Source organism: Condylura cristata, unplaced genomic scaffold (assembly GCF_000260355.1).
Source record: "Condylura cristata isolate star-nosed mole 26May11 unplaced genomic scaffold, ConCri1.0 scaffold00013, whole genome shotgun sequence".
Taxonomy (NCBI): domain Eukaryota; kingdom Metazoa; phylum Chordata; class Mammalia; order Eulipotyphla; family Talpidae; genus Condylura; species Condylura cristata.
This window is the reverse complement of record NW_004567114.1, coordinates 15,819,268-15,840,463: the sequence shown is the minus strand read 5'-3', so window position 1 is coordinate 15,840,463 and position 21,196 is coordinate 15,819,268. Positions and strand designations below refer to the sequence as shown.

At 41.0% G+C, this 21,196-nt stretch overlaps 1 protein-coding gene across 1 annotated transcript in view; it reads right to left on the bottom strand.

Annotated features, from left to right (window-relative positions):
- The window catches only part of STON2 (stonin 2), a 94,379-nt gene that overhangs the window by 7,806 nt on the left and 65,377 nt on the right, over positions 1–21,196 (bottom strand). The window contains exon 5 of the mRNA XM_004681648.2: positions 1,045–2,880. Within this exon, the coding sequence (XP_004681705.2) occupies positions 1,045–2,880 (1,836 nt within the window). The remainder of the gene's footprint in view (positions 1–1,044; positions 2,881–21,196) is intronic.

Here is a 21,196-nt window from a genome sequence, read left to right as displayed (position 1 = left end):
AGAGATCATATTTCTCTTGCCATCACATCATATTGCACTTGGGTGTGCTAACACAGCCACCTCTGCACACTCAGGAAATGAAGACTGATTCCACTGTTAGGATTCCATCATAGAAAGGGAAAGAATAGCTGCCTAAGAGAAAGACATTTCAACACAGACTTTTCCCAAATCTTAATCTTTTTGCTCAGCTAGGGTATCCACTTTTATTAGTAGGTGGGCAAAATGATCAGAAATGAGAGAAGTAGTTTAGTGATCATGGGTTTGCTACATGCCATTGAGGCGACCCAGGCTCACCCAAAGAAATAAGGCTAGTCCAGTCAGCTTTATGACTCCCTAGTCCTGTCGTTTCACTAAGTCTCACTGAAAATGAGGGAAGCTAGGGCCTTCCACGCTTACTCAAGCACAAAGGCAGCCTGGCGAGCTGAGAGCTGGCCAGCCAAGGCTGGTAAGCCTTCTTTATTTGTTTGAGTCAAATATTCCTTCCTTGATTTTTTTGTCTGGTAGAATCTCAGTCCTTTTGGATCTTCATGCCTTGGCTGGATCTCTGGTATGATCAGAGCCTGAAACTCTTCTTCCCCTTCCCAAATCCCAGCTCTGGCCTGATGTATAATGGTTGACAGGCCTCACCTGTGTTGTACACAGGCTTGGCCATAAATGGACTCTTTCACTTACAGTCAGGGCATGGTTTAGAAGCTATCTCTCCTGAACCTTCTAGGATCTGGAAATGGAGAGCTCCCAATGCCACATATACCTTAACAAGTCAGAAAAGACTAGAAAAATTTAAGCTGAGAAGAATAATGCTGAATTTTATAGAAGAGGTACGATTATAAGGGAGCGGAAAGATGGAGCGAACTGGATCACCCATGATCTTTACTTTGCTTATATAGTTTTACTTTTCTGGTTCCCCTTCCTGCCCCCTCCATCACTATTTCTGTCACACAACAAAAACCAGCACTTCACAGAGAAGTGGGGTGTGCAGATTTGGTCCACTTCTTGCTTTTGCAACTGTGTGGTGGTTCCCACAGATGAGAGACCTCTACCTACCTGAGTTTTTGTCAGGCAGTCGGTTTATCCTCCACACAATGGAGTTGAAGGCATGTTCATACTTGGCAGTTCCCAAAGTTACTCTCATGACAGGCTCAGAGCCCGATATACTAGTTGAGCCAAAACTCGCCCCACGGTTCACTTTGGCTTTCAGAGACTTTTCCCCCAGCACACTTTCCCTGCGGAAGTTTTTCACCCACTCACTGGGCACAGGGTAACGAACCATCACGTTCTCACAGGGCACCTGAGTAAGAGGGTCACGGTTAGAGGAGAAGCCAGTGGACATCCGCAGCCAGCTCTGTACCTCCACCTCTGCCCCGTTGATGCTTGCCGCCGTCCTGAGTGTGAAAGGCAAGGTCTTCTCCGCATACACTGTCCTAAAGCGCATGAGCTCAAACCGGCACGCATCCAAAGGGTTGAACAGAATAACCCGTGAGCTGTTGAATACATCCTCATCCACGCAGCCATGGAAACGGCACTCGTGGAGCTTGATCCACTTGCTGGTGGTGATGGGCATGATGTCTTGCCGGGAAACGATCTCGTTCCCCTTGATCAGGATGTCATTGAGACCCAGGCGGCACTCTGCAAGCCCAGAGAGGAAACTCAGAATGTGTATCCGTGTCAAGACATGGTGCTGGAGAATTTGATTGTCTCCTTTGCTCACAATGCCAGAAAATTCATCTCTGACATCCACTGTAAGCTCCTCTTCAAGATAGTTCAAACCAACTGTGGTCAAGTCCATCGACAACACTGGCAGATTCATGAGGCGGTTCTGAACTGCACGGATGAAGCTCAGGAAATCATCATAGTTGGTGGTGCCCAGCTTAATCACCTGTTCCCTCTCTGCCGTGTGGGCCACTGCAGGTTTGGGCTGGTACTTCTTCTTCTCTTTATAGGTGACACGGTCTATCCGTAAGCTGTGGATCCTGCCATTCTCATCATAGTTTTGGAGCCTGGGCTCGGAAATCTCATGACAGATCTCCAGCTTGAACTCACGAAAAGGTTTCTCTAGGCCCTGCTCATAATACAGCTGCAGGTAACCACTGTCTGTCAGTTTGATATAGATGGGTCCCCAGTGCCTGGAGGACATGATATTTTTCTTCTCAGGTATCCTCAGCATCATTGGCCACCCATCCCTGGGTGGGGATGATGCTGAGCCAGGTGGGTGGTCATCTAGCTCAATCCAGGTGATTGGGTCATCATCAGGTAGTGCTGCATCACCTAAACAGTCAGGATCATCAATGTGGAGCTGTTTGAGCTTCTCAACAGCATCAGAGTGTGACTGGCTTTTGCTTGAGTCGTCAAAGCTGATGGCATCCTGGTAGACAACAATGAGGGAATCTCTTTGGCTCTTGCCCATGGTGCTGGAAATGGAATTGTTTTGGGAACGTCTCTCCTGCTCCTCAAAGAATGCACTGAAAGGGTTGATAGGTGAGGGTTGTACATCCTGTAGAGTCTCATTCAGGAAAGGATTGGTTGCCCTCCAAGGTGGAGGCTCAGTTATGGAAGGTGGGTGGTTTAAGGAGGAAATATCCAGCTTCTGAACTTTGGAGAAGTTCATCAAAGTGCTTCTGGGACGTTCCCTCTTCTTAAATGACCCAGTTGAGTTATAAGGTACATCTGGGATTGCAGATACAACAGGTGGCGTTCTTGGCTTCAGAGGAGAGGTGACTGGTGGCAAAGGGCAGATTTCATTGTCATCAAAAGTGACCCAGCTGGGGAAACGAGCAGAGGTGACTGGAGTGGCAGGGTGTCCATTCAAGGCTGGACTGCTGGCTTGCCAGTGGATGGCCTCCATCTCTACTTCTTCATCTTCCTGAAGCGAAGAAGAATTGTCTAAAAAAAAAAAAAAGGAACCCATGAGGGGCAGCTCTTCAGGGCCTCTAGACATATGGAAAACTGAGGTAAGGGAATAAGGGATAACTAAAATTTTATCTAGAATCCAGTACATTCCAAAGCAGCTCATTACTTAGCAAGCATTTTTTATCAGCACAGAACTTACCAGAGTGGCCATATATTAAATATTGTAGGAGTACAAATGGGTCTCTCCATATCGAAGCACTGTTAAGACCAACGTCCCCTGCAACTTACTTAACTTACACATTCTCCCTTTATTTCCATAGAAGTTTCTAGAATAAATATTTTACTCTGCTCTAAAGTATATATTCTTAGGACTTACGCATTGAAAATCACCTCCTAGATATAAGAGTATAAAACTGATAATATGACTGCAAATCACATTGTTAAGGGATTTTAGCCTAAAGTTGTTCAATAAATATTAAAGACTTTAAAATGTTAACATCCTTAATATGAAGTAAGTTCACACAAGTCAAAGAAATATAAAAACCCTAGTAGGAATACTGGCAAAGGACAGATATAGACAACTCAGAAAAGATAATTAAAAATATCTAGTAAACAGGGGCCCTCCCTGGTGGCGCAGCGGGTTAAAGCACTGCACTAAGAAGCTTAAGCCACTTCCACATGAGTTCGATCCCCGCCTGCCCCGGAGGAGATCCACATGGCGAGGCAGACCTCTCCTGACCCGCCCGCTGCTCCCCTCAGCAGTGTACTTCTTAGATCTGCCTGTTCTAGTCCCCACTCTGTCTCTGGTGAATCCTCTCACCCTCTGCATCTCTGGCCTGTACCCCGTTCTATGTGAATAAATAAATAAATCTTTAAAAAAAAAATATCTAGTAAACAGGCCCTCCCTGGTGGCACAATGGGTTAAAGTACAGCACTGTGAGCAGCCACTTTAGTGCCAGTTTGATCCTGGCCCCTGGAGGTGACCCACATGGCACGGCAGACCTCTCCTGACCCACCGGCTGCTCCCCTCCTCAGTGTACTTAATTAATCTGCCTTTTCTGCTCCCCACTCTGTCTCTGGTGAATCCTCTCACCACCCTTGAACCTCTCTCACCTGTACCTCTAAATCTTTAAAAAAAAATCTAGTAAACTTGTAGAAAATGTTCACTGTCTACCATAATAAGGAAAGTAAGGATTAAACTAAAAAAATCAATGAAGATTCTTATAGTTTTTATTATCAAATGAGGGTAAAGAATTTATAAACAATAAATAAACACTGAGTCCGTAAATTGCCATAAACTCTTTGGAAAGTGGTTTGGCAATTAATACTAAGAGTCTTATAAATGTTCATAAACAACTTAATAATTCTACCCACAAGAAATAAATCAAAATTGTGAACCAAGTTTTGGATCAAAATTGTAAACCAAGTTTTGGATGAACATTAAGAAACTGAGACACAGTTATTAAAATGTTTATAAGTATTTAGCAACATGAGAAAATGCTCATTATATAATTTCCTCTAAAATAATTTTCCATGTTGGGGTTTCTTTATTTAATGAAGAATAAAAAGGTTATCACAAATAAATTTCAACCCTGTAGTGCCTTTAAGGAAGGAGACTTCAGCCTTGATGCGGAAAGGATACAAAACTTTTTGGTATCATTAGGACCTTGTGTGTCTGCTGGGTCTGTGGGAAGTGAATGGTGGGGGAAAGAGGGTGAAGGAATAAAGTCTCTAATAAGGAGTGCATTCTGATTAAGAAATGGCAAATCTGTGTTTGGCATGTAGAAAACACTCAGTGAAGGTTTGTTGATTGACGGGTTAGGAAAAGAAACTTTGCTTGGAACTGTTCTCCTCTCTCTGTTTCTGGAAGACTGTATTTGGGGGTGTCTACCATCATTCCACCCACTGTTTCTACTGCCAGTAATTTGGAATCAGAGGAAAAAAGGTACTTAAATAATTGAGTTGAGTGGCTGTTTTCTGACAATGTTACCAAGCCTGCACAAATGCCCAGTGATGGTAAATCAACAATGCCACCCGTAATTACTAAGGTAACAGCACGTAGGTGGGATGGTAGGCTTGTTATCTACTTTTCCAAGAATATGTATTCAAACAGCAATGTCCCCTGCTGGAGATAATAGCTGGAACATACAGGCTCTCAGGACATGCTTCCATAGCCACATGCTCCCCAGGAGCAAAGTGAACAAAAATGAATTTCTGTATGTACAGAACCACTAAAGGATACCAGAGCATTTTTAAAGATAAAGATGTGACTCACCTTCGAATTACTCATTAAGCTACTTCTATATATGAGTAAGAGATTTATTTTCTAGAAAGTGAAGGGAAAAGGGTCAAAAGCAATCTTGGTTTTAAGATTTATGCTAAATTTGCTACCGCTACTACTATTACTGCTGCAACTACAATACAGAAGGTCACAGGGTACTGATGGCCCCCAGGAATATATAACCAGGGACTAGCAACTGATCCTGCCTAGAGAGCTGGGAGAGGCGTGTACCTGAGTCTCATCAATCTCTATTAAAGGGCCTCTATGGGGCTTTTGTTAGGTAAGTATTTCACCCTTGCAATCCTACACAGACCCACCCCTGTAGCAAGGGACGCCTTATTGCCTTGGGGCTTATTACCACTCCCCAGTTTCAAACAAGCAGAAGTCCTCTTCCTTTGGAGGGCAGCTTTCTGCCAAATCTATTTATACTTCCCAGCCAAAGGATTCCCTTCTACTAGAAATCGTGCCTCAAAATAGCATTTTTCATATTCTTCTCCCCCCAAAAGGGGGAAAATAGGCCTTTGTCTCTACTAAACACAGTTTTCTTACAATAAAATCCTTTTAAAATCAAGTTATTTAAAATCATGCCAAGTTCTAGACAGTTTTGAAGTATGAGGCTTATAATTTGAATGAAGTGTCTTGAAGTATGGAGGAACAATTTTCAATAAAGTGAATTTTTAGAAATTCTACAATCTCTGTGGCAGCTATTAAACAGTATTAAAAAGACTTAGTTACAGAATTCTCTCTCCTGCAGCAAGATCATCTTCCATGATTACAATCTGTTTTTTAAAATCCATGCTCTGGGAATTGTAGTGTATATTTTAAATTTTGGAATATGGTTATTATCTGTTTTCTACATTTATAAAGAAATAATATCTTACTAGATACTTTTACAGATGACAAGCAGAAGTGCTCCAGAGTTTACATGCAAATGAAGCATTTCTTGATGTGAACCCAAGGACACCCCAATATTATTTTTAAAAGATTATCACTCATTAACCTGGACATTCCTATGGGTGACCTTTTAACTTTACTTCATTATCATTTACTCAAAGACATCTTCAAGTGGTTTTAATGAGCATTAGCTATATGCATGACAGTTTCACATATATAAAAACAACTTCTTTGTATGTGAAATGTCTGGAAAAAATAGTTGCGAAAGCTTAATACCCTTAACAAATAATGACATTGTATCCTTAATAAAAGGGATACACCTTCATATACAAAAAATAGGATAAGAGAGATTAATTAAGAAATACTAATGTCTAGTGACTATTTGGCAAAAAGTTTAACATTATAAAATAATATATACAACTTTCCCAGTGTCAGAGAGGCAATAATTTAGAAAGAATAACCATTACTTGTGATGGGAGGAAACTTACACTCTGATGAAAAGATTAAAAAATCTTTATGGAGCCCTTCCTGGTGGTGCAACAGTTTAAAGCACAGCATTACGAAGTTAGCTGCAGCTACCATAGCACAAGTTTGATCCCCAGCCAGGGAGCTGACCCACATGGCACAGCAGACCTCTCCTGGCCCGCCTGCTGCTCCCCTCAAAAGTGCACTTGGTCAATCTGCCTGTTCTGCTCTCCACTCTGTCTCTGGCGAATCCTTTTACTGCCCCTACCCCTTTGGCCTGTACTTCAGTCCTGTATGTATAAATAAATAAATCTTAAAGAAAAATCTTTATGGAGCATAATTTAAAAATTAGTATAGTCTTCAAAAAAGTGATTCCAAATCTCACTTACAGGGGAATTTATCCTAAGGGAAAAACAGACAAGCAGGCAGTGATGTATATAGTAGCCTGTTTATAACAGCAAACTTATAACATTGAAAAACTGGAAACAGGGTCCTCCCTGGTGGTACAACAGGTTAAAGCACAGCACTGTAAAGCTATCTGCAGCCATTGCAACATGAGTTCAATCTCCGGCCAGGTAACCCACATGGCGCAGGCAGGCCTCTTCTGACATGCCCACTGCTCCCCTCAGCAGTACATTTTGACCAGGATCTGTCTGTTCTGCTCCCACTCTGTCTCTGGTGACCTCTCACCCCCCTACACATCTGGCCTGTACCCCAGTTCTTGTGTGCATAAATATTAAGAAAATAGAAAGAAAAAAAATTGGAAACAACCTGCATAATAATAGGAGAGTGGCTATACCAATTTTTTAAGTCTTAATGTATGTTTGCCCACATGAGTGCTGAACATGATGTGTGTGTTGAGTGAATAATAACCACAGCCTGCAATCTGAGTCAGACGACCTGTGTCTACAGATTATTAGCTAGATGACATCAGGAAAGTAGTTTAATTTCTCTGTGTCTCTGTTCTCCCATCTATGAAATAAGGAAAGTATTAAACCCTTCATGATAGGGTTGCTGGGAAAATGCAATAGAGATGTTAGTGTCACTGTGCTTGGCAAATAATAAAAATGCAGTGATGGTAACTGCTGTTACTGCTACTACCAGAATGATGTGCTTTCATGTTGTAAGGTAGATATGTATTAAAAAAGCTTTGGAGAATAATATTTCATAAAGTTTCATGTAAAAACAGATGTCTTAGAAGTGATTTTAAAAATTTTAAGGTGCAAACATATGTTTACTATTCCCACTAATTAAGGAAGAAAACAACTGCTTTGCTGTGTTCTACACTGATAAGACAGCTGCTAGATCTTTCCCAAGTCACTCAGCAGTAATGGCACTCAGCAGTACTGGAAACAAGGCGGGGAAAAGCTTGTAAATCTTTCCAGTAAAAAGCAGGCATAAATGAATTATCTTTGGAACAAAGTTAACAACCATCTTCAATTCCACTTTATTGACTTATTAAAACAAAACCCAAACCAAAATCCAGCATTATTTTAATTAGAATCTCTCCACTTACTCCTAATTGTTCTTATTATGACTTGGGCGGCAGCCAAAGAAAAGCCAACTCCAAAGATTCGGTGCTTGTTCTGTACCACAGGGAGAATTTCCAGAACCTAAGCACTTCCTACTACTGTCTTTCCCACTGCAAGCTAAAAAGAGATGGTGTATTCTCTCAGTGTTAGACCACAGTCAATTTTTAAGTTCTCAAAAGATAAAATTAAGTGAAGTGAGTTACAATCAAAATCAACAAAAACAAATCAGCAACACAAGAACAAGAACAGTGGGGGAAATAACAGTTTCTATGACTTGAGAAATAGCAGATTACTCTCATCTTTTCCCCATTTGTTAACCTAATTTGTTACTGCCATGCCATATGCAAAAGTCAGTGAGAGTTGTTTATTGGAATTTATTAGCAGTGGCAAGAACAAATGTACTTGGATTACTGCAGTTTTCTCAACATGAAATATCTATCAGTCACTATTATATATGTTATATAATATCCTTAACACTGCATATAGCCACTCTCAGACACACAAGAGGTATTTGAATATTTGTGGTGTGATCCGTCAATTGAAAAAAGCAACACAGAATTGGGGGATGTGAAGAGATTTTAGAAATAATAAGACTTACTTCATTTGGCAGAGGAGACTGAAGCTCTGTGAGTTAGTAGTCAGGTTCTGCTTTTCGTTTTCTCTAACAGTGGTATTTCCCTATTGCTTGTTCATTAAACTAAAGTCTAGTTAATTTTTCTTTTACCTTTAAAATTAGGAAGAATTATCTTGACACACAACTTTTAGGAGCATTGTTCACTGGGGGAAAGAAGTGAACTAAATAAAGATTAACATCACTTTATACAAGGAAGACTTGGGGCATGAATTCAGTTTTCCTTCCCTGATGAGTGAGAGAAAGGAGTTAGTCATCTGGGCCTTATCAAGAGAGCTTCTTACTAGGGTGAAATAACTGGGACCTGCTAAGTTATCACAATACACTATGATAAAAAGGAGAGCCAGAGGCCTAGCCATCCATTCTTAGCATTATCTGGGGCAGATGTTTTGCTGATGGTAAAGTTACCTGGTGAGAGATATCACCAAAGTAAAAACTTAGCCACTGCTTGGTAAAGTTCTTATCAAGAAAATTCATCATTGCATGCTGGTTTTTATTTGCTAAAGGTCCTAGGAAGCAGTGCTGAGCAACTTCTAATGATTGGTCCTGTCAGCTCCATGCTTACTCATCAAGATGGACTGAACCAACACATTTCATCTCTCTCTCTCTCTCTCTCTCTCTCTGATTCTCTCTGTCTCTGTGTCTCTCTCAGATAAATAAGCTGAAGACATAGGACTTTAAGTTTGATGAATGACCCAGGAAAACCCCCAATTTCTTATGCATTCTAACCAGAATTTTCTCTTCGGTTTTAAACTTTGACTCCTGGCCTACCACTGCCCACTTCCCCAGTATCGAACATTTGGATTCCTGCTTTTGGACTTTTCCTCTAACAACTAAACTCCCACTCAGCTGTCTTGCTGTTTCCCTGGCAAAATGCATTTACTTCTGATGTCAGCTTTTTTTGTTCTTAGATGAAGTTTCCAACTTCCAACTGTTTGGACAGAGACCCCCTGTCACATTCTTCTTATTGTCTGATAGGGTTACTCCAGTTCACCATCTGAGGTCTTCGGTAGGAAGAAGGACTAAATTTCAAAATGTATGGTTAATGGAAAAATCAGCATTCATTTTAGAAGGTTACCTGTTAGTATTTTAATGTATCAAGGTATCTCAAAGAAAGTTAACTTGTGACGAGGACTTCTGTGTTTTACTTATCTTTTTCTGCCACAGCAAAAATCACCATATTTTCTGTCCATCCTTAACTATTTCATAGCTTACCAAAGAGGAGTGAACAAAGAGGAGTTTCTAGGATCTGAAACTTTCTGGCTGGGCTATGAAGTTCTGCTTGGTGAACTATTAGACTTTCCATGGTGGGTCAAAGAGTACAAATGTTCTTTTCTTTAGTTCAAGTGCTTAAAAGAGAGGGAGCCCAGAAGTTACTGTAATCAAAATGCATGGCTGGACAAGGGAAAAAGGAGGTGTCTATCCTTACTCAGATTTGAGCATGTTTTTATGCTCTGGAAGTGCCAAGGCTGGAGGCCAGGTAAAGGATGACCCAGAAGGCACTTGGCAGGTTCCCAGAGGTAGTGCAGACTTGCAGTGCCCATTCCTTATCCCAATCAGGGCTGTCTGTCCCACTACCACCGAGGATATATCCCACTCAGGTGCCTCCACATGTCAGTCACTATTTACCTGGATACCACTTGCAGATATAATCAGCAATGACCAGGATTCTTGTGAGCTTTGAGGAACCCCTGGACTCCTAAAGCAATCAGGGAAAGCCAAGTTCCTGAACTTTAGTGAAGGTCTAGGTGAATCATTGCACCCTAAAAGCAGGGCTAGAAGGGACTGTAACCTACTGTTAAATTTGGTCAGATGTCTCAATTCCAAAGAGCCTCATCATTCTTGGGTAAGCTGGTTAACTCAGGTTTTGAGGTTTGTAAGATGATGCCCTGGTGCTGGAATACCCAAGGAAGGTAAAGACACCCCTACTACTGTTAACACCTCTTACCCACAACAGTTAGAGACAGGAAAAAGAAGCCAGCTTATGAAGGATTAAGACACACCCAAGGTCAGGCGCATGGTGATTATCCTCCCAGTTACGTTATTGAGTAACAGAGAGCAGAGCCGTTTCTCAGAGAGGACGTCAATGTGACCACATGAAATTTACCTGGAGGTTTCTGTCTCAGCAAAGGTTGTCATCTCCCTCTTTGGTCCCTTCAATATATGGGTCTACTTTAAATAGTACTAGTATCCTTCCAATAACTACACGCCCCTGTATGGCTAGAACTCAACATTTTCTTTATAAATGATAGTTCCAAATCTGATGTCCATGTACCACCTACCACGACCACTTAGTGGAACTCAGGTATTTCACCTGATTGGAGGTGTCCCACTTTAAGCCCACACAGCATGCTTTCTATTCTATTAGAGTCCTGGAACATCTATGTAGTAGTCATAGCAAGGTCAGAGTCAAAGTCTGTTCATTTTGAATCTTAGTGATGGATACTGCTACTTCTCCAAAGCTGACTGTAAATGCAGACCTGGGACAAGGGCAAGGTCACGGAGCTGGGGTCCTTGCATATGACCGCCTATGCTTTTGCACAAGTATACTGAGGTTGAGGAGAGGGAGCATCTACATGAGTCTTCATCAAGCCTGACTCTCTTCCTGTTGTTAACATTGCTGTGCTATAGTACAGCTTCAAGGGGAAGTTCAGAAAATCAGCTGGAGGAATGGCATGCTCAGCCACCCCAAGATCATCCATAGTAAGGTTCTGGGCAAGTCCTGCAAGCCAAAATGATGCCGACAAATTATTTCCAGTCACTTCTATTAGCCAGAGTTCATTCTCAGCACTGACAAGGATAACAAAAAGCCCAAATGGCTTACATGTGTAGGTTGTTTCTTTTCAATTGAATTTGGTGTCAATAATTAGATTTCATTTCAGTCTTTGTCCAGCTCCCTCTTAGCTACCAAGATCCAGGAGACATTCTGACATGTGATGGTAGATGCAATTTAGAAACTGTAAACATAGAAAGCTCAAGTAGTACCTTAGAAAAATAGAAGAAAGCGGGCCCTCCCTGGTGGCGCAGCGGGTTAAAGCACAGCACTGAGAATCTAAAACCGCTTCCGCATGAGTTCGATTCCCGCCTGCCCTGGAGGTGACCACATGGCGTGGCAGACCTCCCCTGACCCGCCCGCTGCTCCCCTCAGCAGTGTACTTCGTCGATCTGCCTGTTCTGTTCCCCACTCTGTCTCTGGTGAGGCCTCTCGCCGCCCCTGAGCTTCTGGCCTGTACCCCAGTTCTGTATGTACAAATAAATAAATCTTAAAAAAAAAAAAAAAGAAAAAGAAAAATAGAAGAAAGCATAACAAGACATTTATTCTAACAGGAAGAGATCCATTTCTACTCCTGACCCTCTCAAATTTTTCAGTGGTCCTCATGAGGTAGGAAACCAGCAGACAAATAGCATGAAACACTATCACCAGATGATACACTTTGGTCCCAGAGCCTGGAGTCATTCTCTTTGGATATCTGAATGGAATCACTAGAGGGCAGGAGAATATGGGAGCTGAGTTACTGACAAGGAGGCACCCTGAACAGCCTGCATACTAGTTCTTGCTGAATAGAGCCCTCAAGCTGCTTCCTGACCACATGTGGGAGATCACAAAAATGGCCCCAGACTCTCCTTTTCTCCATCTTTGGCGTTTCCATACCATACTGGCTGAGCGAGGCCTGCACTTGGCTTTAATCAAGAATACTGCAAGCTGAAACTTAAAAAGGGCAGGTGCACTGGGGCTCACCGCCTCCGCTGTACTTGAAACCCTGAGACCACAGGCATGAACCTGCAGGGTCCTAAGCAGCCATGTGGCGGAGGGAGCAAGGCATCCCAGCCACCCAGGCAACTGTGATCAGTAGCAAAAGCCTCAGGAGATCAGCTCAGCCCAGCACAGACTGGGAACTATGCGAGCTTGCCTGGATTGCTGATCTGCACAATCTTGTGCTAAACAAGTGGTTGATTTTGGGGGGAAGGAGGGAGAGGAGGAACACCAAATTTCAGGGTGGTCAATCTGAGACTTCCTCTTTTCTTCTCATTCTGTAAACCACTGTATCCTTAGAATAAACTCCTTAAATAAATTGCTTTAAGTTAGTAAAAGTCACTTTTGTTGTTTGCAATCTCAACTCCTTGACAGCCAGGCAGAAGACAGATGAAAACACTTTTGTAGGGACGATGGGCTGATATGAATTCCAGTAACTGTACAAATGTGTATGGTTATTGTGCAAAAACATTTCAGCTTTATTGTTGTTCTCTACTCTCCTTGTACTTTCCACAAGGAAACAACAGGATTCTTAATGCTTAAATAATATACAACAAATGCTTCAAATTGTATATTTACAGGCAGGAATTCAAGACCCATCAGAACTGCCACCTGGGTTACCCTAGACATAAACGGGGGAAGCAGACAGCCCTGACTGCATTGTCAAGGGGTCAAGTCTGACCTGCGGTTCCAGGAAGTTCAGAGCCTGGAGAACTCCACCTATGAGTTCTGTGACCTGTGGCAAGTTACCTGAAAGCACTTGCCACTGTAAAATGATGGTAATAACAGTATTTATCTCTCAATTTGTGGTTTGGATTGAGTTCATGTACACACACAGATCAAACATTATATATGTCTTGGATATTATTATCAAGGCTATTCCTTAGAGCCCAGGAAGCCCTGGGGAAGACCTCAGAAGACACATTCAGCATTGCAGGGTTTTGATGAATGGGGGCTTATTTGTAATCCTGGCTCTGCCAAAAACTCACTGATGTCTCAATGAAGCCATTTCCCTGCCATGACATGGGTCAGTCATAATCCTGGCTCTAGCTCAGAAACAAATATGAAGTTAACTTGTTTACACAAGTATGTTTGCAAACATTCAAAAGTTGTCCTGTGTGGTTGCATCTGCAGTCACTGTTCAGACATCGAGTGGTGTCAGTTTCTCATTGGTCCTATCATGTCTCATGTTATTGCTGTGGGCCTGAGGTGGACAGCTGTTGCCTTGTAGAGACAGACCATAGAAGTGCCCAAAGCAGTCTTGGAATAAGCCTCCTATTTATTTCTTTACATATATTCTAAACTAAAACCTGTATGCTGAGAAATTTAATTATATGTCAGTTAAAAGCAGTCATAACCTTTGTAAACATCTCCAAGTGATCATAAGTATCTCCAAGACAGGAAATACAATCAAGTAAGCAGAGACTAGGAGAAAGTGGAAGGGCAAGAACTCTCATGTTTTAAATAACTTAACTGAATTGTTCACAATCATTCCAGGACTTGAGTTGAGTCTTCTTGACCTCAGAGGGTGGCTCAGAACTGAAGGCTCGTTGTAGCTAATGCAATCACAAGTGAATTTATTTTAAAGCACATCAGTTTCATGGATGTCCCATCGCCAACTTCTAAAATAAATTAACAGTCTTTTTCTTAAATACCAAGATTCATCTTGATAATTTTAAGAAGCTGTATTTTAGAGCATTTGGAGGATGCAGAAAAACATACAATTAAAAGCACCTGGAACTTGCTGTCACCTGGAACAATCTATGTCACTTCTTTCATTATCCCCTTCCAGCTGTCCCCTCTACACATTCATAAACACTCCATGTGCACAAAGTAGGGGGTATCTGCATATACCACTTTAGTGCCAATATTTTTTGCTAATTATTCTTAGATGAGAATTTTCATGGGATGATATTCAAAACAGAGTGTGGAAGACATAAGCACCAGTGGTTGTTGGCAGTGTTTGCCCAAGTTGTTAGTAAAATTATTGTGTATGCTCAAGGAGTTTGCAGGATGAAGCATTGGAAATACATTATTTCTGGAACATGCAATGTCCACTCCCCTCAGGGGATGTGCAGGGGATGTGGACAGTAATAAGAAAACATGATGGGTACAGGATGGTCAATATTGACGATTTGCTTCATGAAATCAACTTGATTCCTACTGACATTTAAAGTCAGAGACAAATAGACAGAGATGAGGTAATAGGGCCGGCCTTCTGTTTTGAAATCTAAAGCTCCTTGCCTGGCGGTGACTCACTATAAAATGTTGACAAACATACTGCCTTCCACTCTTTAAAAATAGTAACCCGGGCTCTTCCTGGTGGCTCAAAAGGGTTGGAGTGCTGCATTGCTACGCTAAGCCAAGCCGTGGCTGCTTCAGTGCGAGTTGGATCCCTGCCCTGGAGGTGACCCATATGGCGTGGCAGACCTCTCCTGACCCACCCACTGCTCCCCTCAGCAGTGTACTTTGTCAATCTGCCTATTCTGCTCCCCACTCTGTCTGGTGAATCCTCTCACCACCCCTGCAACTCTGGCCTGTGCCCCATTTCTATATGCATAAATAAATAAAATCATTTAAAAAAAATAGCAACCCAAGTCCTGCACTGAGGGCTCAGGCTAATTGTTTGTGCTGCTAGCTGCACAGCCACCCAGCACTTGGGTGCCTTGTCCCCTCGCTACATATACGAGCAGGCACGCAAAGGCCTGAAAGGTGGAGTGTTTGCCTGTCTCAAAGCAGCTACCGTATTAGGTTATGTACGTTGCATAACACAAAACACAGAAATTTGCTTCCCCAAAGACTTTGCAAGAGTATGCACCAGGGAACATAAGGATGTCTACTGCATTTTCACGAGTAGACAGATAATGAATCTGATAAATGTTGTTAGCAAGAAAGATTAAATAATCCCAAAATTCCTCTCTAAATAGAGAGGAAGACTGTAACTATCTATGCTCTCTGAGGCCCTAAGATTTCTGGGTAAGTTTAAGAGAGGTACAAAGGTTCTCCTGCCCCCCTCTGACAATGCAGGTGCCTCTCTTTTTCTTTCTCCTTTTCCTAGTAATCCCATCCTTTTAAAATGCTAAAGAAAAGACTAAGATGGATACAGAGCATGTAGCAGAGATGAACACAATCTGTCTTCAGAATCAGTGCAAAATTGAATGGGGGGAAGAGATCTTGACGGTGTTTTACTTCAAAGTATTCATTTGAAACAGGATTCTCTAACCCCATGGAAGCTTGGTGATTCTGGAGAGTGTCTAGTGCTCTAGTAAATTTGGGAATAGAATTCAGGTTTCAGGGCAGAATAGGTGGCTAACAGGAGGAAGGGGTAATAACCCATCACTGCTGCTTCCACCTCTAAACGGCAGCAACGCAACGATGATCTCCACCCACGTGTTTGCCAGATTCTACCCTGAGCCATACTGAACGTTCTCCATGATCCAGGTGACGTCTACCTGAGGTAGTCTATTTGTTTCTGTGTGAGTAACGGGGATATTGAGGTGCTGAGGGTAGGTGAAGAGTCCACAGTCAAGTTGCTGCTAAGTGGTAGAGCGAGGATTTGAACCCAAAAGGATGAACCACAGCCCCAGGGTGGCTACTTGGGGATACTGCGGCTTTGGGACAGCATCTCAACCTTTTTTTTTTTTTAAAGATTTATTTTATTTGTACATACAGAACTGGGGTACAGGCCAGAGGTGCAGGGGCAGTGAGAGGCTTCACCAGAGACAGAGTGGGGAGCAGAACAGGAAGATCGATGAAGTACACTGCTGAGGGGAGCAGCGGGCGGGCCAGGAGAGGTCTGCCATGCCATGTGGTCACCTCCGGGGCAGGCAGGAATCGAACTCATGCAGATGTGGCTTTAGCTTCTCAGTGCAGTGCTTTAACCCGCTGCGCCACCAGGGAGGGTCAGCATCTCAACCATTTAAAGCTGTCTGATGGTTTTTTTTCCTGCTATTTTTCTTGTATTTTTTTTTAATATTGTACAAATACTTTTGTACAATATTTGATTTCCCCCCTTAGGGCTAATCCCCACAAATCTCCCATCACCATCTCACCTGTGAACCATCTCCATAATCCCTGCGCTCTTCTCTCTCCTGCTGTATGTCTGAGAACTATAATTCACCTGCTAGTTTTCTCTGCTGGTTTTGTCTGGCTCTTTGTCCAGTTTCCCTATTTTCCTACTACAAGTGAAACCACTGGATATTTTTCTTTCTTCTGCTGACTCATTTCACTGAACATAATTCCTTCCAGTTCCATTCATGTTGCTGAACAGAGTTGTTCTGCCTCTTAGAGTTGAGTCCCCTTTGCTCTGCCTGCCCACCTGCCTGTAGGGGGTCTCCTCTCTGAACATGAAAAGACTACAAAACCAGGGCAAAGTCTCCAAAATTCTCCTTTCAGTCTAAACCTTCCCGGCCTGGGGCATGAGTTTATCTTTTTTTAATTGCTGAGTAGTATTCCACTGTGTATATACACCACATCTTTTTGATCCAGACATCTGCTTGGGGGCACTTAGATTGAATAGTGCTGCAAAAAACACAGCAGTAAAGGTTTCCTTTGAAATTCATGTAAACCTATCTAATCTTTAGCAAGCTACTCAATTTCCAAGTTCCTCGCTTTTAAAAAGAATAATAATAACCTAGTGTAGAGACCTCAATAGGGTCTGATGAGTAAGTGGGACCCATGCATGCACATGAATGCCATCTGTGAAATATACATTGCTACCCAATTTAAATTCTTTCATTATTATAGACAAAAGAAGAGAGTGTGCTTTTTCTTTCATTTTGAGGGGCTTTTTTCTTAGTATGTTTAAGTTTTAATTTTAGGCCTCCCTGGTGGTACATGTAGTTAAAGAGCAGCCCTCTGAAGCTATCTGCAGCCACTGCAGCAGGAGTTCAAACCCCAGCCAGAGAGCTGACCACATGGTGCAGCAGACCTCTCCTGTCTCACCTGCTACTCCCCTCAGTAGTGTATTTCAGCAGATCTGCTCCCCACTCCCTGTTCTGCTCCCCATTCTGTCTCTGGCGAATCCTCACCTATGGCACTTCTGACCTGTAACCCAGTTCTTGTATGCATAAATAAATAAATCCTTTTAAAAAGTTTTTAAAAATACAATTATTAATTTTAATAACTGTTATTTTCGCTGTGACTAACAGTGATAATCACTGTTGGGCATATTAGGTACTGGGCTAGAATAGAAAACCTCCCCTTTACCAGAAGCCTGGGATTAGAAAGAAAAAAAGGAACTATTTTGTCAAGACAATGACTTAGAATGGCCCCTTGCGGTGCTCTCTGGGCCCAGTGATAAAGGCCCTTGCTCTAACCACTGGCAGGTCTGTGATACTTCCCTTTCCAGAAAAGGGAAATGAACTCTCAAGGATTTCTGGCTCTCTGGATAATGACTTCCTGTTTCATAAAAACAAAGCACAACAGCTGGAAATAACAGCCACTCTCAGGTCAGGTCCCTTTCCACATCTAAGGCTGATGTAACCTGTAGAGACCCAGCTCTAGGTCTCTACTCCTCAGCTGTTTCAGATGGACAAAAAAGCCAGAACTTAAAAGCTGAGTTTAGAAAGAATACTTGTGAACAAAGGCATGCTGGACTCAGACTTGATCTGTGGGGAGCCATTAAACGCCCCTACTGGGCCGAAGTTCCCATTGGCACACCTCCATCCCACACACGCACAGGCCCTGTTGTGTTTATTTTCCCCTTCTGACCAGTAAGGTCCTAGACAAGAGAAGCTGCATGAAAGGCCCCAAAGTGAGCTGTCCTGGGAGCTTCCTCTGAAAACTCCAGGTTGGGATAGAGGACATAGCGGGCATCCTCCTCCTATTAGTGGTAGATCAAGGATGCAGAGTAATGGCCACATGTCATAACCTGTGAATGTGTAGTTTCAGAGATCCGAGGAACAGCCACATCTGACCAGGGTGACTGATAGAATGATATTGTCAGAAAGTAATAGAATGTCAGAGTTGATAGAAATGGGCTAAATGCCACTCATCTGTAACCTAATTAATCACATCAAACACAAGTATTTGAATGGAATCACTAGAGGGCAGGAGAATATGTTGATTGAAGGAAATTTAGAAAATACAGATGAGTGAAAGATACCACAAATAGCACTCAAAGTTCTACCAAAATAAGAAACAGCACCCCTTAGGCAACTCCCCTGGACTGCCCAGAATATTAAAAAGTTATCTCTACATGTAGAGAATAAAATAAATTGAAAATATTGTATATTGAATATATTGTGAGAGCATCCCAATAAATGAAGAAAAGGTATCTGGTAAAATCGAACATTCATTGATGATAAAAACTCACAGCATATTAAGGATGAAGGAAAACTTTCTCAGGTTGATTGAGGGGTGTGTATATTTAAAAAAAAAACAAACCTCTACTATATAAAAAATAAGCTCTGCTACCATTATAATGGTACAATATTGAATACTGTCTCTTGATCTCATCTTTTCTATTCAATAGTAGACAGGAGTCCTTAGTTCCTGCAACAATAAAGAAAAGAAATAAAAAGCAAAAGAGATAAAGCTGTCTTTATGGACAGGTAACATACTCAGCAAGCCCAGAAAAAGCAACAAAATCATAGAACTTATAAATCAATGCATCAAGGTCCCAATATAGTAAATCTTATTTTAAAATCAATTATATATTCATATTACAAATAAGTCATAACAAATAGCATATATATATATATATATATATATATACGCTAGTAAGAAATAGAAGATGAAATAATTATGCGTTATAACAGCAGAAATGTATCAGATATACAGAACTAAATGTAATAAAAGATGTGCAAGACCTCTGCTAAAAACTATAAAACAATTGCTGAGAGAAATGAAAGGATGCCTAAATAATGGAGAGATCTCATGTTCCTGGATTTCAAACTCAAATTGTTAAGATGGAAACTTTTCTGAACTTGGCTTATACAGTTAATACAATGTCAATCAAAACGGACAGACCTTTTTTCGCTCTCAGTTTGTCAGTTTCTATCTATCAAAGTCCATTAATATCTAAGACCATCTTGAAAAAGAAACATTTGGAGGGCTTATTTGCTAAATTTCTACACATACTATAGTTTCAGTAATTAAGTGGGTTAATGGAACAGGATAGAGAGTCTAAAAATAGAACCATATTAACATTCATTTGAGTTTTGACAAAAGTGCCATTGAACACAATGAGGAATGTAAGTTCCTTTCAATAAGTGTGCTAGAGGAATTGGACATCCATGTGGGGAATAACAGATCTTACCCTCTTCCTCTTTATATATATATATACATACAAAAATTGACCTGGGAAGGAATAATTGACATATATAAAAGTCAAAACTATACGATTTTTAGAAGAAAACACAGAAAAATATTTTCATGGCCTGGGGGTAGGAAACAAAAGGCACTAACTATGAAAGGAAAGATGTTTTTAAAAATGGACTTCATCAACTTATGATAACATTAAAAAAGTTAAAAGGCAAGCAACTGATAAAAGGTTTATATCTAGAATATATAGATTTCCACCATGTCAATAATGATAAATAACCCAATAAAATGTACTTTCTTCATACAAGAAGCTTTTCAAATAGTCTTATATATAGCACATGAAAAGGGACTTGGTATCATTAGTAACCAGGGACGCATAAATTAAGCTACAGTGAAATTCTACACCTCCACTAGAGTGGCTAAAATATAAAGCATGATAATATCAAGTGTTAATAGGATGTGTAACAATAAAAGCTCTCATATATTGTTGGTGAAAATACAAAATGGTAAAATCACTTGGAAGTTACTTGGGCAGTTACTACTAAATTTAAGCACTTATTACTTTATTCTTATGTTTGCTACAGAAATGAAAAATGTGTTCACAACCAATTCTTCAAGAATGTTCAAAGCTTTACTCCTAATATAAAAAACTGAAAACACTCCACATACCCATTAATAGGAGAGTGGATATGTAAATTGTATCATGTTTAGATAACAGATTAGGCTGTAACAATAAACATGTTCATTTTTTATATATGCAGCAACATGATGAAACTTAAAACCAAGATCTGAATCTCAAGCCACTATCAAACCATCACTCAACCTCGTTTGATTCAGTCAATTTCACACTACCAACCCCATAATGTAGATATCATCACCCCTCAATTTTAATAATGAAAAACATTCAGAGCAGAAAAATAATATCCAAGATTATATTTATTCATTCATTAACTCATTTATCATTTGCTAAGTATATACTGTTTGCTGTAAGCATGCCATATACTGAGGGTTTATGTTTGCAAAAGTATTTTTTTCTAACCTGTGCCAGGTACTGTGATGGTCCAACATTAAAAAATGAGTAAGACACTATCGTGGCCTTTCAGAAGCCAGAGTCTAGCAGAAGAAAGAGGAAATAAACAACCAGTTACAAAGCAGTAAAGGCAGTTACAACACAGAATGCACTTACAGGTATACACAACATGCTATGTGACCCCAACAAGGGAAAGTACTGATAATCCTGAGCTGATTGAAGTCATACTGGGAAAGGGGCTGACATTTTAATTGTTAATATGAAAACAGGAAGAATGCCTTAAAGCACAGAGGAAGAGTGGAAAAGTTCAAGATTTGGAACTAAAGAGATCTGGTGGGGATGCCCATTCCAGTGAGTATTCATGTTTATGAAATGTAGTTATGGTATGAGAATAAGAAATAATAACTGTAAAGATCTAGACACATGCAGAAGAAATTCAATTTATATGTATTTTAGCTTATGAACAATAACCTGTGTTAATCACGTTGCCAACATG